Below are 21719 nucleotides of genomic sequence, written 5' to 3'. Positions count from 1 at the left end.
TGTGTGTGATGTGATAATGATGTGTGTGGCGGTGTAGACAGTAGTGTCTGCTGTGATGTGATGTGATAACAATGTGTGTGTGTGATAATGTGTGTGATATGTTAATGTGTGTGTGATGTGATAATGATGTGTGTGGCGGTGTAGACAGTAGTGTCTGCTGTGATGTGATGTGATAACAATGTGTGTGTGTGATAATGTGTGTGATATGTTAATGATGTGTGTGTGATATGTGATATTGATGTGTGTGTGATGTGATAATGATGTGTGTGGCAGTGTAGACAGGAATGTCTGCTGTGATGTGATGTGATAACAATTTGTGTGATGTGATAATGATGTGTGTGATGTGATCATGATGTGATGATGTGTGTGTGATGTGATAATGATGTGTGTGTGATGTGATAATGATGCGTGTGTGTGATGTGATAATGATGTGTGCAGCGGTGTGGACAGGAGTACCTGCTGTGATGTGATGTGATAATGATGTGTGTGATGTGATCATGATGTGATAATGTGTGTGTGTGATTTGATAATGATGTGTGTGTGATGAGATAATGGTGTGTGTGTGATGTGATAATGATGTGTGTTTGTGTGATGTGATAATGTGTGTGTGTGTGATGTGATAATGATGTGTGTAGTGGTGTGGACAGGAGTGCCTGCTGTGATGTGATGTGATAACAATGTGTGTGTGTGATAATGATGTGTGTGATGTGATGATGTGTGTGTGATGTGATAATGGTGTGTGTGTGATGTGATAATGATGTGTGTAGTGGTGTGAACAGGAGTGCCTGCTGTGATGTGATGTGATAACAACGCGTGTGTGTGATAATGATGTGTGTGTGATGTGATGATGTGTGTGTGATGTGATAATGGTGTGTGTGTGATGTGATAATGATGTGTGTAGCGGTGTGGACAGGAGTGCCTGCTGTGATGTGATGTGATAACAATGTGTGTGTGTGATGTGATAATGATGTGTGTGATGTGATAATGATGTGTGTAGTGGTGTGGACAGGAGTGCCTGTTGTGATGTGATGTGATAACAATGTGTGTGTGTGATGTGATAATGATGTGTGTAGTGGTGTGGACAGGAGTGCCTGCTGTGATGTGATGTGATAACAACGTGTGTGTGTGAGCTGTGATATTGATGTGTGTGTGATGTGATAATGGTGTGTGTGTGATGTGATAATGACGTGTGTGGCGGCGTGGACAGGAGTGCCTGCTGTCTGACGGCCATCACGGAGGGCAGAAGGAATTCCTGGCACAGCTGAAGACCTACACTGACATTTCCCATCCTGCACTGCTGCCTCCCTCCACTGTCTTCTTCGACAAGGTAAGCCCCCTCTGCAACCTGTTGACGTGTTTCTGTTCTGTAGTTTCCCCCTTTGAGGCACCATGTCAGCAGATGGTGAAGATATGTTACGTGTGTCTCTTTACTGCTGTCAGTTCCCTGTCTGTCAGAGGGGGGAGGCAGATTTATATTTGAATGTTTTGATGTGTGTTTAATTAGCTTGCAATGCTAAACCATGTAAATTGTATTTTATGATTGTGACTGTTTTATGTGTTTAACTTAATGCAGTTTTACTGTTAATGAATGAATTTATGTCTTAATATTGCATGTTTATGGTTTTACACTGTACAAGCAAATTTCTCCTGTTTTGGAGCTGATATTATCAGTGTTAAAATTACGTATTTTGCATGGCCCAGTGGTTGCGTTGGTGGCATTGCATGTCCACAACCTGTGTCTGTGTGCTGCACAGAATTCACTGTCTCCCTTGTATGTAGAACTTGGCTCACTTGTCGTGTCAAAACATGTCAGGTCAGTGTGACAAGGGCAGAAAGAGGCAGCCAGCGGGCATTGTGTTTGACACACCTGTCATCAGCTGACGTACTAAACGTCAGACGTTGCATGAAAGAGTGGGCATTAGTCAGACCTTGTGCTTGTCTTTTGGGTGAAGTGATTAACTGCGGTCCCATGTGCAGCCTTACTTTTGTTTCAGAAAAACCGACATGCATATGTGATTGTGGAGAAAGGGGAGGGGGATGTGCTGGCCAACTGTGTGCAGTATGGCACCATTGACCAAGGGGTGAGTTGATATTACATGCAGATATATTTGTCTGTGTGTCTGTTCCTGTCTCTGTAAATAACACCTGCCCCTGTACTTGACTCTGTTCATTTAACTGGCTTTCTTTTCTTACACACACACACACACACATTTGACTTCATCAGAAATGATGAAAGCGAAGGGACATACAATATCAATTTCCAAGTTTTCATACACAGAAAATTCTGTGTTTATGTGCACCTCACACATTCACTGATATCAAGGAGCAGGCTACCTGTTGGGTCTTTATTTTTATCCTGCCATTTTGGCAGTTGTGCTACATCTTTGGAGCTGTGCATTGTGGGTTTGTACCTGTTTCCATAACACATCAAGAGCACTGACAAGCACACACAGACACACCTACAGATAGGCCATTGCCATGTTAGAGTGTCAATGATACTAGTGTGACAGTGATGACAAGATGAAAGAGCACACCTACACACGCAAATCTACATACACCTACACCCTCCTCCCCAATATAAACACATATCTACACACAAGCATCCTCCCACAACCCCTACACACATGCACACAAAATATACAAGCACCTCACCTGCCACACATACTTAAATCCCCCCACCTCGCAAACACATTGCCAGGTGTATGGCATTTGTTATATTAGTGTGATAATGACGACAACAGGACAGGGTGGGTGAGGTGAAGTCTACACACACAAATCTACACACACCTACACCCCCACCCCCCAATACAGACACACATACATCTGCACACACACAACACATGCACACACACAACACTCATGCAAGCACCTCACCCACCACACACATCTCTTGCACACACACACAAACACACACACACACACACACACACACACTCGCACGCATGGATGCATGCAGTCTCACAATCTCGCAGTCTCATTCACTCACTCAATCACTCATTCTTAACTCTTTCACGGCCAAGTTTCTGTGTGAAAATCACTCCCCAGCACCAAATATTGTAGAAACGATGCTCTCAGTCACAGGCTTCCGTTCATGTCAAAACAACGGACTCGTTCACTTCGAACTTGGTCTGGGGGCAATGGTTAGTCACTGTTCTATTGGCGGGAAACTGTCTGCAGCTGTCAAGGTTTATTACAATGTGAAAAAAATGGTCTTATCAACATGACCCCTTGATGTCGACAAAAGTCGCCTATAGCAGTGAAAGAGTTAACCTGCCTCCACACACACAGAGAATTGTCAGTTTTAAGTTGTTTGTGATGTCAGTGTGATGATGATGATGGTGATGATGATGATGATGATGACGACAGGATGGGGTAGGCATGGTGAGGTCAGTGGTGGAAGCACTGTCAGCGCTACACAGCAGGAAGATCAGTGTGATGATGATGATGATGATGGTGATGTTGATGATGAAGATGAAGATGATGATGATGATAGGATGAGGTGGGTGTGGTGAGGTCAGTGGTGGAAGCACTGTCAGCACTACACATCAGGAAGATCAGTGTGATGATGATGATGATGATGATGACGATGACGATGATGATGATGATGACAGGATGGGGTGGGTGTGGTGAGGTCAGTGGTGGAGGCACTGTTGGCACTACACATCAGGAAGATCAGTGTGATGATGATGATGATGATGATGACGACGATGGTGATGATGACAGGATGGGGCGGGCGTGGTGAGGTCAGTGGTGGAGGCACTGTCAGCGCTACACATCAGGAAGATCAGTGTGATGATGATGATGACGACGATGATGATGATGACAGGATGGGGCGGGCGTGGTGAGGTCAGTGGTGGAGGCACTGTTGGCACTACACAGCAGGAAGATCAGTGTGATGATGATGATAATGATGGTGATGATGATGATGATGACAGGATGGGGTGGGCGTGGTGAGGTCAGTGGTGGAGGCACTGTCAGCACTACACAGCAGGAAGATCCTGCACGGTGAGGTCAACCCCTTCAGCATCCTGCGCTATCCTGACGGCACTGCCACCCTCATACCCCCAGACCTCTCCTGTTCTCCCGTCAGTATTTATGTGTGTGTGTTGTGTGTGTGTGGGTGTGTTTTATGTGTGTGTTGCATGTTTTATGTGTGTGTGGGTGTGTTTGTGTGTTTGTGTGTGTGCGTGTGGGTGTGTTCGTACATTTGTGTATATCTCTGTGTGTGTTTGTATGTGAGTGTTGTCTTGTTTGTGTATATCTGTGTCTGTCTTTAGCGTGTGTGTGCATTTTGTGTGTGTGCGTGTTTGCGTGCGCATTTTTTGTGTGTGCGTACATGTGTTAGCATGTGTGTGCGTGTGTTTGTGCGTGTGCGTGTGTTTGTGTGCATGAACATTGTGCATTGGTGTGTGCATGTGTTTGTGTGTGAATGTGAGGGAGCGAAAGTGTATGCACATGTGTATGTATGTGTGTGTATTGCATGTGTGTATGTGTGTATACATGTATGTTGTGTGCATGTATATGTATTATTTCTCAGTGTGTGCATTGTTCATGGTGCATTTATGATGTGTTTGGTGCACATGTGATGTGTGTCGTGCATGTGTGATGTATGTGGTGCATGTGTGATGTGCATGTGTGATGCGTGTGGTGTATGTGTTATGTGTGGTGCATGTGTAATGTGTGTTTTGCATGTGTGATGTGTGTGGTGCACGTCTGATGTTCATGGTGCATGTCTGATGTGCGTGGTGCATGTGTGATGTGTGTGGTGTGTGTGTGATGTTTGTGGTGTATGTGTGATGTGCATTGTGTATGTGTGATGTGTGTGGTGTATGTGTGATGTGCATGGTGTATGTGTGATGTGTGTGGTGCATGTGTGATGTGTGAGGTGTATGTGTGATGTGTGTGGTGCACGTGTGATGTGTGTGGTATATGTGTGATGTGTGTGGTATATGTGTGATGTGTGTGGTGTATGTGTGATGTGTGTGGTATATGTGTGTGATATGTGTGGTGCATGTGTGATGTGTATGGCGCACATGTGATGTGTGTGGTGCACGTGTGATGTGTATTGTGCATGTGTGATGTGTGTGGTATATGTGTGTGATATGTGTGGTGCATGTGTGATGTGTATGGCGCATGTGTGATGTGTGTGGTGCATGTGTGATGTGTATTGTGCATGTGTGATGTGTGTGGTATATGTGTGATGTGTGTGGTATATGTGTGTGATATGTGTGGTGCATGTGTGATGTGTATGGCGCACGTGTGATGTGTGTGGTGCATGTGTGATATGTATTGTGCATGTGTGATGTGTGTGGTATATGTGATGTGTGTGGTATATGTGTGTGATATGTGTGGTGCATGTGTGATGTGTATGGCGCACGTGTGATGTGTGTGGTGCATGTGTGATGTGTATTGTGCATGTGTGATGTGTGTGGTGTATGTGTGACGTGTGTGGTGCATGTATGATGTGTGTGGTGCATGTTCAAGACATTTGGCGAAACTGAGCAGAGTGAAGAAATGGATGATTATGGTGTTCAGATTGACCGTGCCAAGAACAAGTTCACCACAGCCAGCGGGTTGAGCTTCATGGCACCAGAGCTCAGCAGCATGCCGTCCGGATGTGATGCCACTGGGGTGGTGGACATGTACAGTGTCGGCATCCTCATTCTCTATGTAAGTGATCCAAAAATTACCACAACTGCTGCATCCTCATTCTTTATGAAAATGATCCCCAAAATTACCACAACTGCTGCATCCTCATTCTTTATGTAAATGATCCCAAAATTACCACAACTGCTGGTATTCTCATTCTCTGTGTAAGTGATCCTAAAAATTACAACTGTTTGCACATTTCTTCTGTCATTGCAGCTGTGTGCACATGTCAAATGATCGGTATAAGGACAAGCCCGGCGCTTCCTTTTTTGAGGAAGTGTCTGGGTTTGTTCCAGTGTACCTTTTATTTACCTGTGTGCTAGCTGAATCAGTAGCATGAGCAGCATTGACTTGAAGTTGTGTGCCTTGTAAAGGGAGAGAGTTACCACTCTTTACTTTTTGTTAGTTAATAGGCCTTGAACATACCTTATGTTAGCTTACACTTCAGCAGACACTGGAAAGTATTATGCAGTTGATCCGTCAGTTTTGTGTTGTTTGGAAATTTATTCACAGTTTTAAACGCAACCCCAAGAAATAAGACGAAATTATGTGCACACAGCTGAAACCACAACCACTGTAAATTAAGCAAAAATATCAGTTATCAACCCTGAACATACCATAAGCATTGGCTTTACCTTTGGCAAGCACTAAAGAACAAGCAAATGTTTGCAGTGCATTGGTCAGCGTTGCGTCAGTTTTCTTTGAAAATGTACAAACAGTTGTGTTATGTATACATGCACACAAACATCACCCACCCACACACATACACACCTACCCACATATATGCACGTGCGTGCGCGCACACAGACACACACACAGATACACAAATATACAACATGTGTGCACGCATGCAAACATGCACACATGCAAGAAGAAAGTGACAGACACACACACATACAGACATATTAGTCCATGCCTGTCAGTGCAGTTACAGAAACAACAGACTCTCTGCCCCAGCACTGGTTTTCATTCAACCCTGTTTGTGTTTTCTCTGTTTGTCTGTCTTTTTCTTCGATGGAGAACATTTTGAAGATCTCAGTATCCTGAGATAAAGGGATTGTTCTGCAGAATAAACTTAGTTGTAAATTGTTTTGTACCTTTCTATATATGCATAGATTTTCTGATTTTTTAGATCCAAGAAAAATGTGTTCTGTGGGTGGTGTAAGGTGTGAGTTACTGTGTTCTTTGATCTATGTCTCTTGATTTAAGGTGTGTTGCTGTGTGTTTCAGCTGTCGTGTGGACTGGAGGGGGTGCCTCTGACTGCTGATGGATCACTGGATGTCTCCAAACTGCAGCTGGTATTTATCATGCACAGCACCCTGTTCTGTTGGGTGGAGGGTGGCATGTCCTTTGTGTTTGATGCCTGTAGTAGTGAGAAAATGAAACGATGATGATGGAGCTGATGACAATGGCATTCTTTGTGTTAAAAACAAACAAGAAACAAAATCAAACAAACCAGGATGACACTGATGGGATTGAAGATCAGAAAACAGTTCATGACATGAAAACCTGAGTCCATGATGAAATACAGCTGATTATTTTTAAAGAAAAGTCTGTTAGATATTTTAATGTTTTAAAAGATATATCAAACTAGGGATGAGGAAGTCTGACGAACATTTGTTAAGCTAATGATTGAAGTGAAAAGTGTTAACATGTGAAAGAAGAGTCATATTATGAAGGTGGTGTTAACAGATGATGATGATGCTGATAGTAAGACAGTAAAGATGATGACAGTATTATGGAAGTGGTGTTGAAAAAGAATGGTGATAATGACTCTGATATTAGCTTTATCTTGTGTTTCACTGATTATGTGACAGTAATAACACTGATGATAGCAGTAATGCGATGGATACCCGATTGATGACGTTAATGACAGTGATAATAACGATAATGATAGCATGCGGTAGGTACTGATTGATCATGATAATGACACTGATGAAAGCAGTTGTGTGGTTGGTTCTGATCAGTGATGAGATAATGACACTGATAATGATAGCAGCAGTGTGTTATCTACTGCTTGTCACGATGCGATACTGACGCCGCCGCTAAAACAGTGACACAACAATATATAACAGGAAGCGTCCGCCTGTGGGTTGGTGAAGAACCTGCTATCCCAGCAGCCCCCTCTGCGCCCCGCAGCGGAGTTGGTGCTGGTCAGTAACTACCTGCGACAGATGTCTCCGCATGATGCATCAGCCGACATGATGAGGTCCCAGCCCTCTGCTGCTGCTGTGTAAGTGTTCTGTGGTGTTGTCTGCTTCTTGTTGTTTTCCTCTTGTTTTTTCTTATTGTTTATTGTTGGTTTCTTGTTGCTTGTTGATGTGTTCCTGTTGTTTTTTGTTGTTTTCTTGTCGTTTGTTGTTTTCTTTTCGCTTCTTGTTGTTTTCCTCTTGTTTTTTTGTTGTTGTTCTGTCCTCGACGAAGGCAGCAGTACGTCACAGGTCCTCCAGTCCTCCATAGAGCTCCAGGCCGCTGGGATTGGGTCGGGCCAGGCTTTCTCTCGGAGCGCTGGGTGGAGCGGGCAGGACTGCAGTAGATGTTCTGTTTTCCTGTCATTTGATGCCGTTTTCTTATGGCTTGTTGATGTGTTCCTGTTGTTTTCCTGTCATTTGATGTTTTCTTATGGCTTGTTGATGTGTTCCTGTTGTTTTCCTGTCATTTGATGCTGTCTTCTTATGGCTTGTTGATGTGTTCCTGTTGTTTTTTTTTGTTTTCCTGTCATTTGATGCTGTTTTCTTATGGCTTGTTGATGTGTTCCTGTTGTTTTTTGTTGTTTTCCTGTCACTTGATGCTGTTTTCTTGTGGTTTGTTGATGTGTTCATGTTGTTTTTTGTTGTTTTCCTGTCATTTGGTGCTGTTTTCTTATGGCTTGTTGATGTGTTCCTGTTGTTTTTTGTTGTTTTCCTGTCATTTGATGCTGTTATCTTATGGCTTGTTGATGTGTTCCTGTTGTTTTTTGTTGTTTTCCCGTCATTTGATGCTGTTATCTTATGGCTTGTTGATGTGTTCCTGTTGTTTTTTTTGTTGTTTTCCTGTCATTTGATGCTGTTTTCTTATGGCTTGTTGATGTGTTCCTGTTGTTTTCCTGTCTGTTATTGTTTACTTGTTTGTTGTTTTCTGGTTGGTTGTTGTGGTTTTCTTGTCGTTTGTTGCTTTCTTGTCGTTTGTTGTTTTCCTGTCGCTTGTTATTGTTTTCTTGTCATTGTCTTCTGTGTGTATGGGTACTGCTTTTAATATGTATCATCTGTGTGTCTTGGACTGTCTGTATGATTGGTGCTGTTCTTTCTGTTGTCTGTATGTTTGGCACCGGTGTGTATGTCGCCCGAATATCTGCTGCTGTTCTTTGTGTTGTGTGTCTGTGATCTGATACTCTTCTGTCTGAATACCTTGTTCTGTTCTGTCTGTATGTCTTGTGCTTTTATTTCTGTCTTCTGTCTGTATCTCCTGTGATTCTGTAGTTTACGTTCTCTGTAAGTGTGTCTGGTTCATAATTTTCTTTGTTCTGTATGAGTGGTTTAAACCTTTATTCACTGCTCTCTGTACCTATTTGGTACTTTTACTTTCTTTTCCCTGTATGTCAGGTGTCTGCATTGCCACTCCCTGTCTATTACAAAGGTATTGTATGTTAGATGTGTGTTGCAGGTCGTTAGCCATGTGCAGCACAATCCCCACGTTCCCAGCGCTCACTAACCCCATGCAGCACCCCGTGGTCACCACCTCCCTCCCTGTCATGCCCCCCATTAACCTGCAGCAGCCGCCCCCACCCCTCCCCAGCCCTTACCCCTGTGTGCAGCAAGAGATGCCCTTCTCTAGCTCTGCTCAGATCCCCTCCACTGCGGACAGCCTGTCGCGCTTCTCCACCCCTCCCCCTGTTGACAGTTTTAGTGCTCTCAGTATGGCGGACACTCCATCCTTCGTTGACCCTGCCGCATCCTCCAATCCGGGTCACACCCAGTCTCCCTTCCCTGGAGCAGCCAGTGGAGGAGATCAGGGCTACGATGCTCCCAGGGGCAGCTTTGAGGCGGGATCTGGTGCTTACCTCCCCTCCATGTCCGGCGGTTTCGAGGAAGCGGCGTTACGTCAGGAGCAGCAGGAGAACGAGAGTCGTGGGCCGATGGCGACATTCGGGGCCACCCCCGAGCCTGCCGCCTTTGCCATGGCAGACCAGGGTCACTTTGAGATCGGAACCTTCTCCATCCAGGACGTGAATGGCGCAGTGGGGGACAGCAGTGGCAAGGGACGGAAGATCACTCGGCAGCTGTCGGCAGACGAAGAGGAGAAGGGGCAAGGGGAGGAGGACTGGCCAGTCAGTGACAGTGGCAGTGGTAAGGGTTGTGTTTGTTGTCAGTGACAGTATGCCAGATGCCAGATGTTTGTCTATCATTTGAAGTCATTCAGTCAGTGACTGTGCTAACTACAAAAATCTGTATCACTCAGTAAGCAGGATTGTTTCAGCGTCATTTGTTATCAGAATGGCATACAACAGCACTGAGGGTTGGACTGTTTCTGTGTCACTTAGCCTTTGACAGACAGCAGTAGTGTGGGTGGTCAGCCTTGTTTGAGTATTGCTCTGTTTTTGAATGGCAGTGACAGTGTTTGTGCTTCACCCTATGTGAGAATGACAGTGACAGCATTTGTGTTACACTCACCATTTCAGTCGCATTGTTGGTGTTTTTGCTTCTTTTACAGTGACAGTAATAGTTAGCAACAGTGACAACATCATTGATAAAAACTTCTGTCTGTCAGATTCATCATGACATAGGTATGAACATATCTGTCTCCCTCAGGGTTAGAATCTCCATGACAACATCAGTGGCAAGAACATGTCTGCATTTTATATACAACCACCATTCCAAGCATACCAGCCACCGCTGTGAACTGGTTGGCATTGTGGACTGATAGTTGGGAAGACATATCAGATTCCAAGTGGATGAGGGGCTTTTTTGCCAATGGCCAGCTCTTCTCAGAGTTGAATGTACTAAAGGTTTTAATTGGAAGACTGGGTCCACACAGTCTTTATGGATGTGTTGTTTGGTGTTGTACTCAAATTTCTGACCATCACTGCAAGTATCTGTGTCTTAAGGGCCTGGTTAATGCTGGGATATCATTATGAAAGGAAGCGTAGTTCCTAACCAGAAATGAACCTCCTTAGCAGCAGCATCATATCATCGTCCTCATTCATCATCAGTATCAAAAACAACTGTCCCAAATCTGGCCGTTCATGCCCAGCTCTCATGGTGACCTCAGTTTTGATCCCCTCCACTTCCATGCTTTGGGTAAGTCCTGTAAAAGTCTTCAGTGTCAGCAGATTTCTGGGGGGTTGTTGTTAAAGGGACGTTGTGGCGGTCTCCACTAGGAGTGGACGCTCACTCACTCTGACTTTGCAGTTAAGTAATTAGTGTCATCAGTAGTTGGTTTCCTGTGTATGTTAAAACAGGCAGTGCTGTACTGAACAACACTGAAGTGACCCAGCAGCAGTGCAGTGTCTCCTCTGATGTGTGGCCTCCCGATTTTTCACACCAGTAGCTCCTGGTGGGCTGCCAACACTAGAACGAATGAGCTTGGGTCAGAATGAGCGGCGTGGGAGCATTAGTAATGTCACTGAAACACTGCAGATGATGGGGGCAAAATAAAGTAATGCAGCTGAAATGTAGCAGATGATGGGACAGCAAAAAAAAAAAAAATCAACCAGCTTCGGTGTAATGTGTTAAGGGGTAACTGACACAGTATCAGAAGCAGTTTCAGTAGCTCAAGGAGGCGTCACTGTGTTTGGACAAATCCATATATGCTACACCACATCTGCCAAACCGATACCTGACTAGCAGCGTAACCCAACGCGCTTAGTCAGGCCTTGAGGAAAAAAAAAATGATGACGATAATAATGATGATAGTAATAGAAAAAAAATACTAATAAAAAGACAATAATGATGATGAATAAGCAAATAAATGTAAAACATGCAGACACACATTCACACATACACACACACACACACACACATGCATAACAGATATGCAACAAACATGCAGTTTCACAGATATGAAAGCACAAACAAATACACATAAATGTACACGAGCCCTGACACACACACACACACACACACACACACACCCCATCTCCCAAGTTACACTGCACTCCTCCCCTACCCCCCACCACCTCCTGCACACACTCATTCCTGGGCTACATATTGCAGCTTCCACAGCACGCACGCATGCACGCACGCACGCAGAGATATGTAATAACTATAGTAATGAAATGACCAAGAAACATGAACAATGGAGATGTTTGTCTTTTGGAGGAATTGCTGACTGAACTGTATAAGTTTATGTGTGAATGTATAACAAATGAGAGCATGGAAAGGAGAAGAAATGACGTTCTCTGGCAGTATGAACAAACACACAACACACAGGTGTATCTGGTTACAGGTGATTAAAGACCTCCACATCAGGATACCAGCGACATTGTGAGATGCCATGGCCAGAGTTGCAGCAGGTGTTGGAGTGATTTGAGGGCAATATCAACGGAGTGATGCCTGTGTGCACAGCTGTGAAGAACAGGGGTGAAGGGTGGTGTTGAAGGGGGGGAGTGGGGCTAGGGGGTGCGGGGGGTGGGCAGGATGAAAGGGAGCAGGTTGGGAGTGGGAAGTGGGTGTGAAAGGTTGTGTGTTACGTTGGGGAGGGTGGGCAGGCATGTGTTTCAGGGGTGAAGTTCCACTTTACACAGTACCTGAAGCTCATGACATCACTTGAGCAGGATGACCATGTGTGTGTACGTGCATGTGTGTGTATATGTGTGTGTAGAAACATTTGCACACTATAAGGAAAAAAAACACTTGTGTGTGCATATGGGTGCTTATAGTTCAATATATGGATTTCACAGAACAGTGGAAATGAGGGCAGACCACCATACAAGCTGGGTGTTGATCATTATGGATGTTGGGGACAAAGGGAGGATACACTTGTGCAGTGTGTGGTGGATAAGGGGAGGGAGATGGGCAGAATGCCCTGTGAGCAGTAGATGGGAAACTAGATCAGTGGGAAACTGACAGGCAGTACACGAGAAACTGACAGACAGTATGTGAGATTGGCAGGCAGTATTTGAGAAATGAGTATGCGGTATGTTGGAAACTGTCAGGCAGTATATGGAAAATTGGGTTGTAAGTAGTAAACTGGCAGGCTACTAGTATGTGGGAAACCAGTGGAAGTATGTTGGGGAAACTGGTTATCCAGTTTATGGGAAACTAACTGGCAGTCTATGAGGGTCAGATCTGACAGGTGCCAGTGAAGTGTGCGTGGAGTCTTCAGTTTGCAGTATGGACATTGACTTGACAGAAGAAGATGCCCCAGCCAGGTAGAGTTACAGTGCAGGTGGCCACAGAAAAGCAAGGTGTCTGCCTCTCCCAGCACAATGACTTTCCAAGTGGTTACACAATTTTACCCATTTTGTTTTTCTTCTCACAATTATTTTTTGCCTTTTTCATTTGAAACTGCCAAGACATGTATCCAGCAACGTGAGCGATATGTGTGGTAAGCTTTTGTTGGCATTGAAATGTTGGTTGAAGTTAGTGGCAGTGAACATGGTTCATGTCTATGCTAGATGTAGGAATGGATATGATAAGTGGCAGTGAACATGGTTCATGTCTATGCTAGATGTCGGAATGAATGATTATAACCAGTGTTTGGACACAGAGAGCCACTTCGACGTGGTGAAACAGAACAACAAACTTTAGGTGGACAGGGTTTGATACTTTTGTGATTTCAGCTTGCTGAAAAGACCACCTGAACAAGAAAACGTTCAGGTTTGTGAAAGGAGACAGGTAGTCATGGTTGGACAGTCAGTCAGTGAACATGTCCTGTTTTTAGCATTCAGTCTGTTGATGACCAAGTAATCATATTTAAGCAGTAAGTGTTGGTGAACAATCAACAAAATGAGAAAAATGTTACTCAAAGGTTGTCTGTGTCAAGCCAGTGATGCTTACCATTTGCCACCAGCTGACATGAATTCAGAGGTACAGTCAAGTGAAGACGTCAGGTTCTTTCTCTGCACCAGCTGACCCCGTGTGCTAGCTGATGGGAAAGTGTTGGCAATGCAATCACACGTGGTGTGCCTTCAAGGAGCACAGGTAACAGTTCTTGTTCATTGTTCCTCACCAAACACATCCTGGCTTTGCGGAGATTTTTGTTCCAGCTGGTGACCAGTCAGTCCTATTTAGCATTTTCGAGAGCAGTCTTCTTGTGGCTGAACTGTGAGGGTTGGTGGTCAGCTGTCCATGGGAACAGGCAGCCATTAGCTGCAGGCAGTGCAGGAGACCAGGTCTTCAGGGACCATTTGATGTCTTCATTCAATCACGGATTGTATGATTTATAGAGTGATGTGTGCTGTGGTGGATGGTTTATACACAATAGCAATTCAGACAGGTTTTGGATGATTGATTATGTTATGACAGGCAGGTTTTGGGTAACTGACATATGACTGAGACAAGTTTTGGATGATTGACTGATGTTATGATAGAGGCAGGTTTTGGATGATTGACAGATGTTATGATTGAGGCAGGTTTAGGATGATTGACAGATGTGATGACAGAGGCAGGTTTAGGATGTTTGACATATGATTGAGGAAGGTTTTGAATGATTGAGGCAGGTTTTGAATGATTGACAGATGTTATGATTGAGGGAGGTTTTGGATGATTGATGCAGGTTTTGGATGATTGACAACTGTAATTGTGGCAGGTTTTAGAAGATTGACAGATGTGTCTGAGACAGGTTTTAGATTATTTTGAATATTATTTCCTGTTCCCCATTCTTTAGCAAAAAAATCCACTTCAACAACAGCAATAAATTCCCTTGACACACCTCTTGGTACAAACAGAAGGGTTAAATAAGCAAGCAATAAATTAAAAAAAGATACTGCAAACTAAATGTTACAGCTGTACATAACACCGGGAGTAAAAAGCTATGAAAAAGATACTGTTAAAACAAGATAATTCTACTCTGAATTGTTAGACATAACATTTTAGTCAGAACAGGGGAAAAAAAGGATAAAAGGGCATCAGCAGCAATGAAAACCCCTAAGCCATGGACACATCCAGTCTTTTGTGTTTAGTTTTCAAACCAAGCGAAGCCAATAAACTCTCAGGTGATCTCTCAGAGCCAGCTAAAGTGACCTGTCCAATCCTTCAGGTAAGCAAATAATGGACTCAAAAGAGTTTTCCTCATCCTCTTTTGTGATGATTTAGATGTGTGACAGGTATTTGAATGTGATAATTGTTGGTTATGCCATGGAGACCAATGTGATTATTAGTTGTCACCATTCAGCCACACTGTATGACTGACAGTTTGTGTTGTATTAAGATTGATCATGTTGGTGGTTTCTGTGTGATAGTTTTCATGCGAAAAAAAAGAAAAAGAAAAAAGGAGGACTTGTAGCTCTTCTGTCACCTCTTCCTTGCACACACACACAAGATGATAAAAAAATGTTTTGATTTTTTAAATTTTTGTTCTTTTTGTTCCTACAAACATTAGTCTTGTGCTTCAATACAAATATTTCTTCATTTGGTTGCAGTTTATTTTAGTTTACAGGTTCTGATGATTTCAATAAATTTTTCCTTCCATGTTATAAATTGCCATCTGGAATGTGTTTAAGTGTGTGGGTAAACTAAAGGAAGTTGGGTTGGGCTTTTGAAGTAGAGATAATGCTTTAAGTCCAACCATCATCATATACTGTGGGTCAAAATGAATCTCCCACTCCCCTACCCCCTTTTTTTTTTTTTTTTTTTTTTAAACATGTGTCTTGAGACCCCATTTACTTAACAAGGTTTCTTTTCCACTGGACTCACGTCAAAATAATCAGCTTTTTTGTCTTGCACTGTCTGCAGCTGCAAACTCAAATCTCTTTCCAGCCACCTTAAACCAGGGAGTATATGTGTAAGGTCTGAATAGGAATGGTTTGGTATGACAGGTTTCTCAATGTGAAATGTGGGCCAGGTCACACAGTGCATTGCCTCCCCCCCCTTTTTTTTCTGCCTGAAATCAAAGTGCATTTTGTTAAAGAATTTTGCCAGGGATGACTCTGTTCTTTTACATGCACTAATTGCATGCTACACATAGGACCTTGGTTTATCATCTCATCCGAATGACCATCACTCGGGCTCAAGTGGAGGGTGAAAAATTTCTGGTGAATGTGGGATTTGATCTCACATGCTCAAATTCTCTTGCTTAAAAGGCGACCACTCCACTTTGGAGTTGGGCATTGGTACAGCACTGCAAATAAATCATTTACTTCAGAAACGCCAACAAGAAGAAACCTAGAAAAATCTGTCCTGGAAGAGAAGGGGCTTCCGTCATCTCAAATACTTCACTTATGATGTTAATGTATGACTTGCTTCAGTCACACATGTAATGTCTGAGATGGAATGGGTAGGTGAAGGAAATTAACCGAACAAAACTGCAGATAAGTATTTCTATTCTTGTGACTGGCAGATGGGTTTCAAAATCCAAAACTACCACTTGTCTTGTTAATGCAATTTGATTTTATATTCATATTACTGTTAATTATATCGCAGATATTCATTCACGAAGAAAACAGTTAAGAACAGAATTATTTTTTCTTGCAAAAAAAAAGTGCAAACATTTATTCACACACTCGTGAACGCTCATCATGCACACACACACAAAGAACAGACTGACGCTGCAGTAAGCAACTTCTGATTATTTCAGTATGATTGTAACAATACCATTGTAAGTGCAGGCAATGTTTATAATTTCTTCATAAGAAAGCAATGTCAGATAACAAATGAAATACATCACTGGGAAGGCAGGTTCATTTTATTAACATTCAATGCAAACCATAGCCATGATTTCAGAATGTTTTAAAAGCTAACATAGATATTTATACAGAGGGAAAGAACCGTGGCTGGAAAATGAGACATTGGTATGTTGTTGCCGCAATTCCAAATTGGTTATACAGACATACCTACAGGTGCATTGTGTTGTCAACAGCAATCACCACAACCCGAAGAAAAAGCTCTGCTTACACTGGTGTTCTTTTAAGTGAAACTGTAAATATCTACAAAGCATTGTTTGTATACAAGATAATAAAAATAAAGTGTCAATACATAAATATGTTTGTATGGACAGAAGAGCTCTGTCATGCAAACTTTAATTCTTCACCACAGAAAAAAATCATTAAAAAAACTGCAAAACAGACCACTAAAAAAAAAACTTGCGGGGGGGGGGGGGGGGAGGGAGAGACTGCATCACCTGATCATAGAAAAATGGGACAATGCAGCTGGACATTAATAACAAAAAACAAAAAAAAAAAAAACTATCACGAATGATGTCATACGCACACAAAAGCACAGAGGCAGTCCAGGGAAATGGTTTCTATGCCAATTTGCTTGGTATGAATCAGCCTGTGAATTTACATACAACTGATAACATGACACAGATACATCAATAACTGAACCACATGCCCCCCCCTTAATCTTTACTCCTGGAATCTCCACAGGTTGTGAGTAATAACTGTAATTTTATCACTTCCTCTGTTACACATGGAAACAACTAATGACATGACACAGATAACAGAACTGATGACATGAGACAGATAAAGTTTCATGATGTCCCCTATTACACAAGGAAACACAAATATAAATGCACACTCTGACATGAACATTTAGTTTGGTCTCGATCTTGTGAAAACTAAAGGCCTGGAACAGAACCGATGAACAGGTAGACAGAACTGACAATAAGACACAGATAACTGAAACCCCCCATCCCAGACTTGACTCCCAGAATCTCCATGGCTTTGATAAAAGTAACGACTAGGTTTCATCATGTCCTCTGCAACACATGGACACAAGAATATAAAAGCACACACACTTTAATATTAACATGTCAGTGAACTCGGAATGGGAATGGATTCTCCCTGTATGTGAAATATTGTAGCACATTAACAACTGCATTGAGGAGTTGCTCCAAACACTGATAAAGTACATTATTTATGGAAATATTAAAGCTTCTCCAAAATCAATAACTCATCTTTTCAACACAATATAAAGAAAATAAATTTCACACACCTGTAAAACATTCTTATCCTGTTACCCACACCCAAACATATTTCTGCAAAACCACAGATATCCCATGTCCAAATACTACAAGACCATACATGATCCCAATATTATATCAAAACACTGCATTTCTTCAACACAAGACCAACAGACTTTCTTCTGGCTTTCTGACCTGCTGAAATAATCTGTCACTATTAGTAACACCACACCAGCATCAAAAAGTATCGCCCTGGACCTTGGGGGAAACGAAGAACAACATACCATGTCTGGTACAAGCACTGACTCCTACTGTATCATGTGGTCATCACCCAGTCCACAAGGAAGGGACCCAAAGAACAATGTGCTGCAGCTAAGTGTTGCATATAACACCTCGGTTATCCTAACTCTTAGAAAACCCCCCCCAAAAAACCCCCACCAAAACAGACCTCCAAACCCATACATCTTAAGACTGCAGTTACTATGACCATTCATGAGAGCCATGCGGAGTCGAGCTTTCCCCCCCAACACGCACACACACAGCCATGCACAATCAACAAGCCTAAAAGCTTTTTGCAAGGCATCTTTTGTCAGAAACAAGTCCGCAACTGGGAACAAACATGACAAATCAACACTGCTACCAGCCACACTTACAGAACACACTGCCTTTGGTTCACACAGAGACTAGTATCATAGGGATAATTTTAAATTGGTTGATGTCAATATACTGACTTTACAAGCAAAGGCTGATACTGCTGATATTTGACGTCATTGTACTGACTTCACAATCAATGGCTGACACTGTTGACTTCAAAAGCGGCAGACAGACTACACAGAGTTACCACAACAAGCAATGCCCAGAGTTCAGAAAGAGGGGAGTGTAGAGGGGTGGGGATAAGGTGACTAGATGGTGAGGACAGAGTGCCCTTCTAGGTGCTGGCTGTAGGGCTGCAGGGCTGGCTCAACTTCTGTCTGCAGGAACTTCTCCACCTGGAACACCACCATTCCACCCACCTTACTTCTCTGTTATCCTCACACTGTGTGCACTGTGTCGGTCACTGTTGTGACTGGTGCACAATGTCACTGTCATGATCGATGCACAATGTCATTCACTTGTGACTGGTGCACAATGTCACTGTCATAATTGGTGCACAACCTCAGTCACTTGTGACTAGTGCACAATGTCATTGTTATGATTAGTGCACAATGTCTGTCACTGCTGTGATTGGTGCACAATGTCATTGTCATTGCACAATGTCACTGTGACTGTTGTGATTAATGCACAATTTCATTGTCATGGTCAGTGCACAATGTCTGTCAATGTGGCTGTTGTGATTAACGCACAATCTCATTGTCATTAGTGCACAATGTCTGTCACTGTTGTGATTAATGCACAATGTCATTGTCATGGTCAGCGCACAATGTCTGTCACTGTGACTGTTGTGATTAATGCACAATTTCATTGTCATGGTCAGTGCACAATGTCTGTCAATGTGGCTGTGATTAATGCACAATCTCATTGTCATTAGTGCACAATGTCTGTCAATGTGGCTGTTGTGATTAACGCACAATCTCATTGTCATTAGTGCACAATGTCTGTCACTGTCACTGCTGTGATTGGTGCACAATGTCATGATTAGTGCATGTCTGTCATTGCCACTTGTGATAGGTGCACAATGTCACTGTCATGATTACTGCACAGTCATTGTGATTGGTGCACAATGTCATTGTCATGATCATTTGCACAATGTGTCATGGTTACTATTGTGATTAGAGCACAATGTCATTGTCATGGTCAGTGCACAATGTCTGTCATTGTCACTTGTGATTGGTGCACAATGTCGTCATGATTTGTGCACAATATCTGTCACTGTCACTTGTGATTAGTGCACAGTGTCATTGTCATGATTAGTGCACAATGCCTGTCATTGTCACTTTTGATTGGTGCAGTCATTGTCATGATCAGTGCACAGTGTCTGTCACTTATGACTGGTGTACAATGTTGTTATGATCAGTGCACAATGTCATTTTCATGATTAATGCACAATGTCTGTCATTGTCACTGTTGTGATTGGTGCACAATGTCATAGTCATGATTAGTGCACAATGTTATTGTCATGATCAGTGCACAATGCCTGCCATTGCCACTTGTGACTGGTGCACAATGTCATTTTCATGATTAATGCACAATGTCTGTCATTGTCACTGTTGTGATTGGTGCACAATGTCATAGTCATGATTAGTGCACAATGTTATTGTCATGATTAGTGCACAATGTCTGTCATTGCCACTTGTGACTGGTGCACAATGTCATTGTCATGATTAGTGCACAATGTCTGTCAATGTCACTGTTGTGATTGGTGCACAATGTCATAGTCACGATTAGTGCACAATGTCATAGTCACGATTAGTGCACAATGTCTGTCAATGTCACTGTTGTGATTGGTGCACAATGTCATAGTCATGATTAGTGCACAATGGCTCATTATCACTGTTCTAATTCATGCACAATGTCTTAGTCACTGCTATGACTGGTGCAGAATGTCTGCATCTGTCAATGTATCAATGTACACATGCATGCAGAAATACTTTTAAATTCAGTGATGACCAGGAAAAAATCACAACACTAATAAACCCCCTCTTAGACACGTATCAAACCATTTGAAATGTCAGTAAAATGCAAAAGGCAAGAATAGAACCAAATTCAATACAACAACAAATTACAATATTTACAAACACATCCAACTCTTGAGAACAGTAAGTGCCAGGTGGCGGTGTACCTGAGCGGGGGCGCGGCCCACAAAAGTGGCGGGGTCGAGCAAAGCGTCCAGCTGACTATGCACGGGAGCAAAGTACCCGCACTTCCTGATGCGCTCCACCAGGTCATTGTCTCCCCCTTCCTGCTTCACACGGTTCCCGGCCTGCTGTGACAGCACTCGGATCTGTTCATGGCACTCCTGTGTATGGACATACACATCGTTCATGGCACTCCTGTGTATGGACACACATGCTTTTCTTGTATATGGCACTCCTGTATAGACATACACACTGTTCATGACACTCCTGTATAGACATACACTGTTCATGGCACTCCTGTATAGACATACACTGTTCATGGCACTCCTGTGTATAGACATACACATCGTTCATGGCACTCCTGTGTATGGACATACACATCGTTCATGGCACTCCTGTGTATGGACACACATGCTTTTCTTGTATATGGCACTCCTGTATAGACATACACACTGTTCATGACACTCCTGTATAGACATACACTGTTCATGGCACTTCTGTATGGACATACACACTGTTCATGACACTCCTGTATAGACATACACTGTTCATGGCACTTCTGTATGGATATACACACATTCCTTCAACAAAGCACTCCTGTGCAACACATGTTCATACGTCTAATTCTATACAAATGGGTACACTGTTCATGGCACTCCTCTTTGTAAATACAATCATGCATTGTTCATGACAATGCTGTACATACGTACATACATGCACACAGTGTTCATAGCTCCCTGGCTCCTGTATGAACATACCTACCCAATTACCTGCCCAGCTCCTGTCACTGCTGTGTGAGCACAGTGTTCATGTTTCTCACGCATTTGCACATGATGTTCAGGTCACGCATGTATGCAGCGCTCATGGCACCCCAGTATGCACACACACAGGCACTCAAACATGGCGCTCCAGTGGGTACACACAAAGTGTTTGTGGAACTCCAATAAGTACACAAAGTATCAACGGTATAATGGCAGTATTAGATACCATGTCCAACATTATCTGGACTACAGTTACAGTGTGAGATGTGTGCAGTGTGGTGTGGACATGTGGAGTTTTACCTGTCTGTCCCCCCCCGATTTCACCATGGCCATGATGACGTTTTCTGTGGCCATGAAAGGCAACTCCTGCTGGATACGCCGCTCAATCACCTGCACAATACACACATACACCCACACAGAGTGATAAAGTGACAACACACACACACACACATGCATGCATACACAAAAACACAC

The 21719-nt window shown here is 43.0% G+C and overlaps 2 protein-coding genes across 4 annotated transcripts in view; one reads left to right on the top strand and one right to left on the bottom strand.

Annotated features, from left to right (window-relative positions):
- LOC143288380 (serine/threonine-protein kinase 31-like) overlaps nt 1-15267 on the top strand; it is a 48843-nt gene extending 33576 nt beyond the window's left edge. For all 3 annotated transcript variants that reach the window (XM_076596801.1, XM_076596785.1, XM_076596791.1), the window contains 8 exons: nt 1208-1327; nt 1995-2081; nt 3936-4085; nt 5536-5670; nt 6880-6948; nt 7726-7883; nt 9293-9975; nt 12074-15267. In XM_076596801.1, the coding sequence (XP_076452916.1) occupies nt 1208-1327; nt 1995-2081; nt 3936-4085; nt 5536-5670; nt 6880-6948; nt 7726-7883; nt 9293-9975; nt 12074-12081 (1410 nt within the window). In that variant the 3' untranslated portion in view covers nt 12082-15267. The remainder of the gene's footprint in view (nt 1-1207; nt 1328-1994; nt 2082-3935; nt 4086-5535; nt 5671-6879; nt 6949-7725; nt 7884-9292; nt 9976-12073) is intronic.
- Nucleotides 15268-16346: 1079 nt separating this feature from the next.
- Nucleotides 16347-21719, bottom strand: part of LOC143288373 (adenylosuccinate lyase-like) — a 30794-nt gene continuing 25421 nt past the window's right edge. Inside the window, exons 11-13 of the mRNA XM_076596774.1 lie at nt 21546-21635; nt 20469-20645; nt 16347-18678 (exon numbers count right to left, since the gene is read on the bottom strand). Of these exons, the coding sequence (XP_076452889.1) occupies nt 18592-18678; nt 20469-20645; nt 21546-21635 (354 nt within the window). The 3' untranslated portion in view covers nt 16347-18591. The remainder of the gene's footprint in view (nt 18679-20468; nt 20646-21545; nt 21636-21719) is intronic.

Source organism: Babylonia areolata, chromosome 1, assembly GCF_041734735.1.
Source record: "Babylonia areolata isolate BAREFJ2019XMU chromosome 1, ASM4173473v1, whole genome shotgun sequence".
Taxonomy (NCBI): Eukaryota; Metazoa; Mollusca; class Gastropoda; order Neogastropoda; family Buccinidae; genus Babylonia; species Babylonia areolata.
Note: the sequence above shows the minus strand (reverse complement) of the source record. Positions and strands in the feature narration are given on the sequence as shown.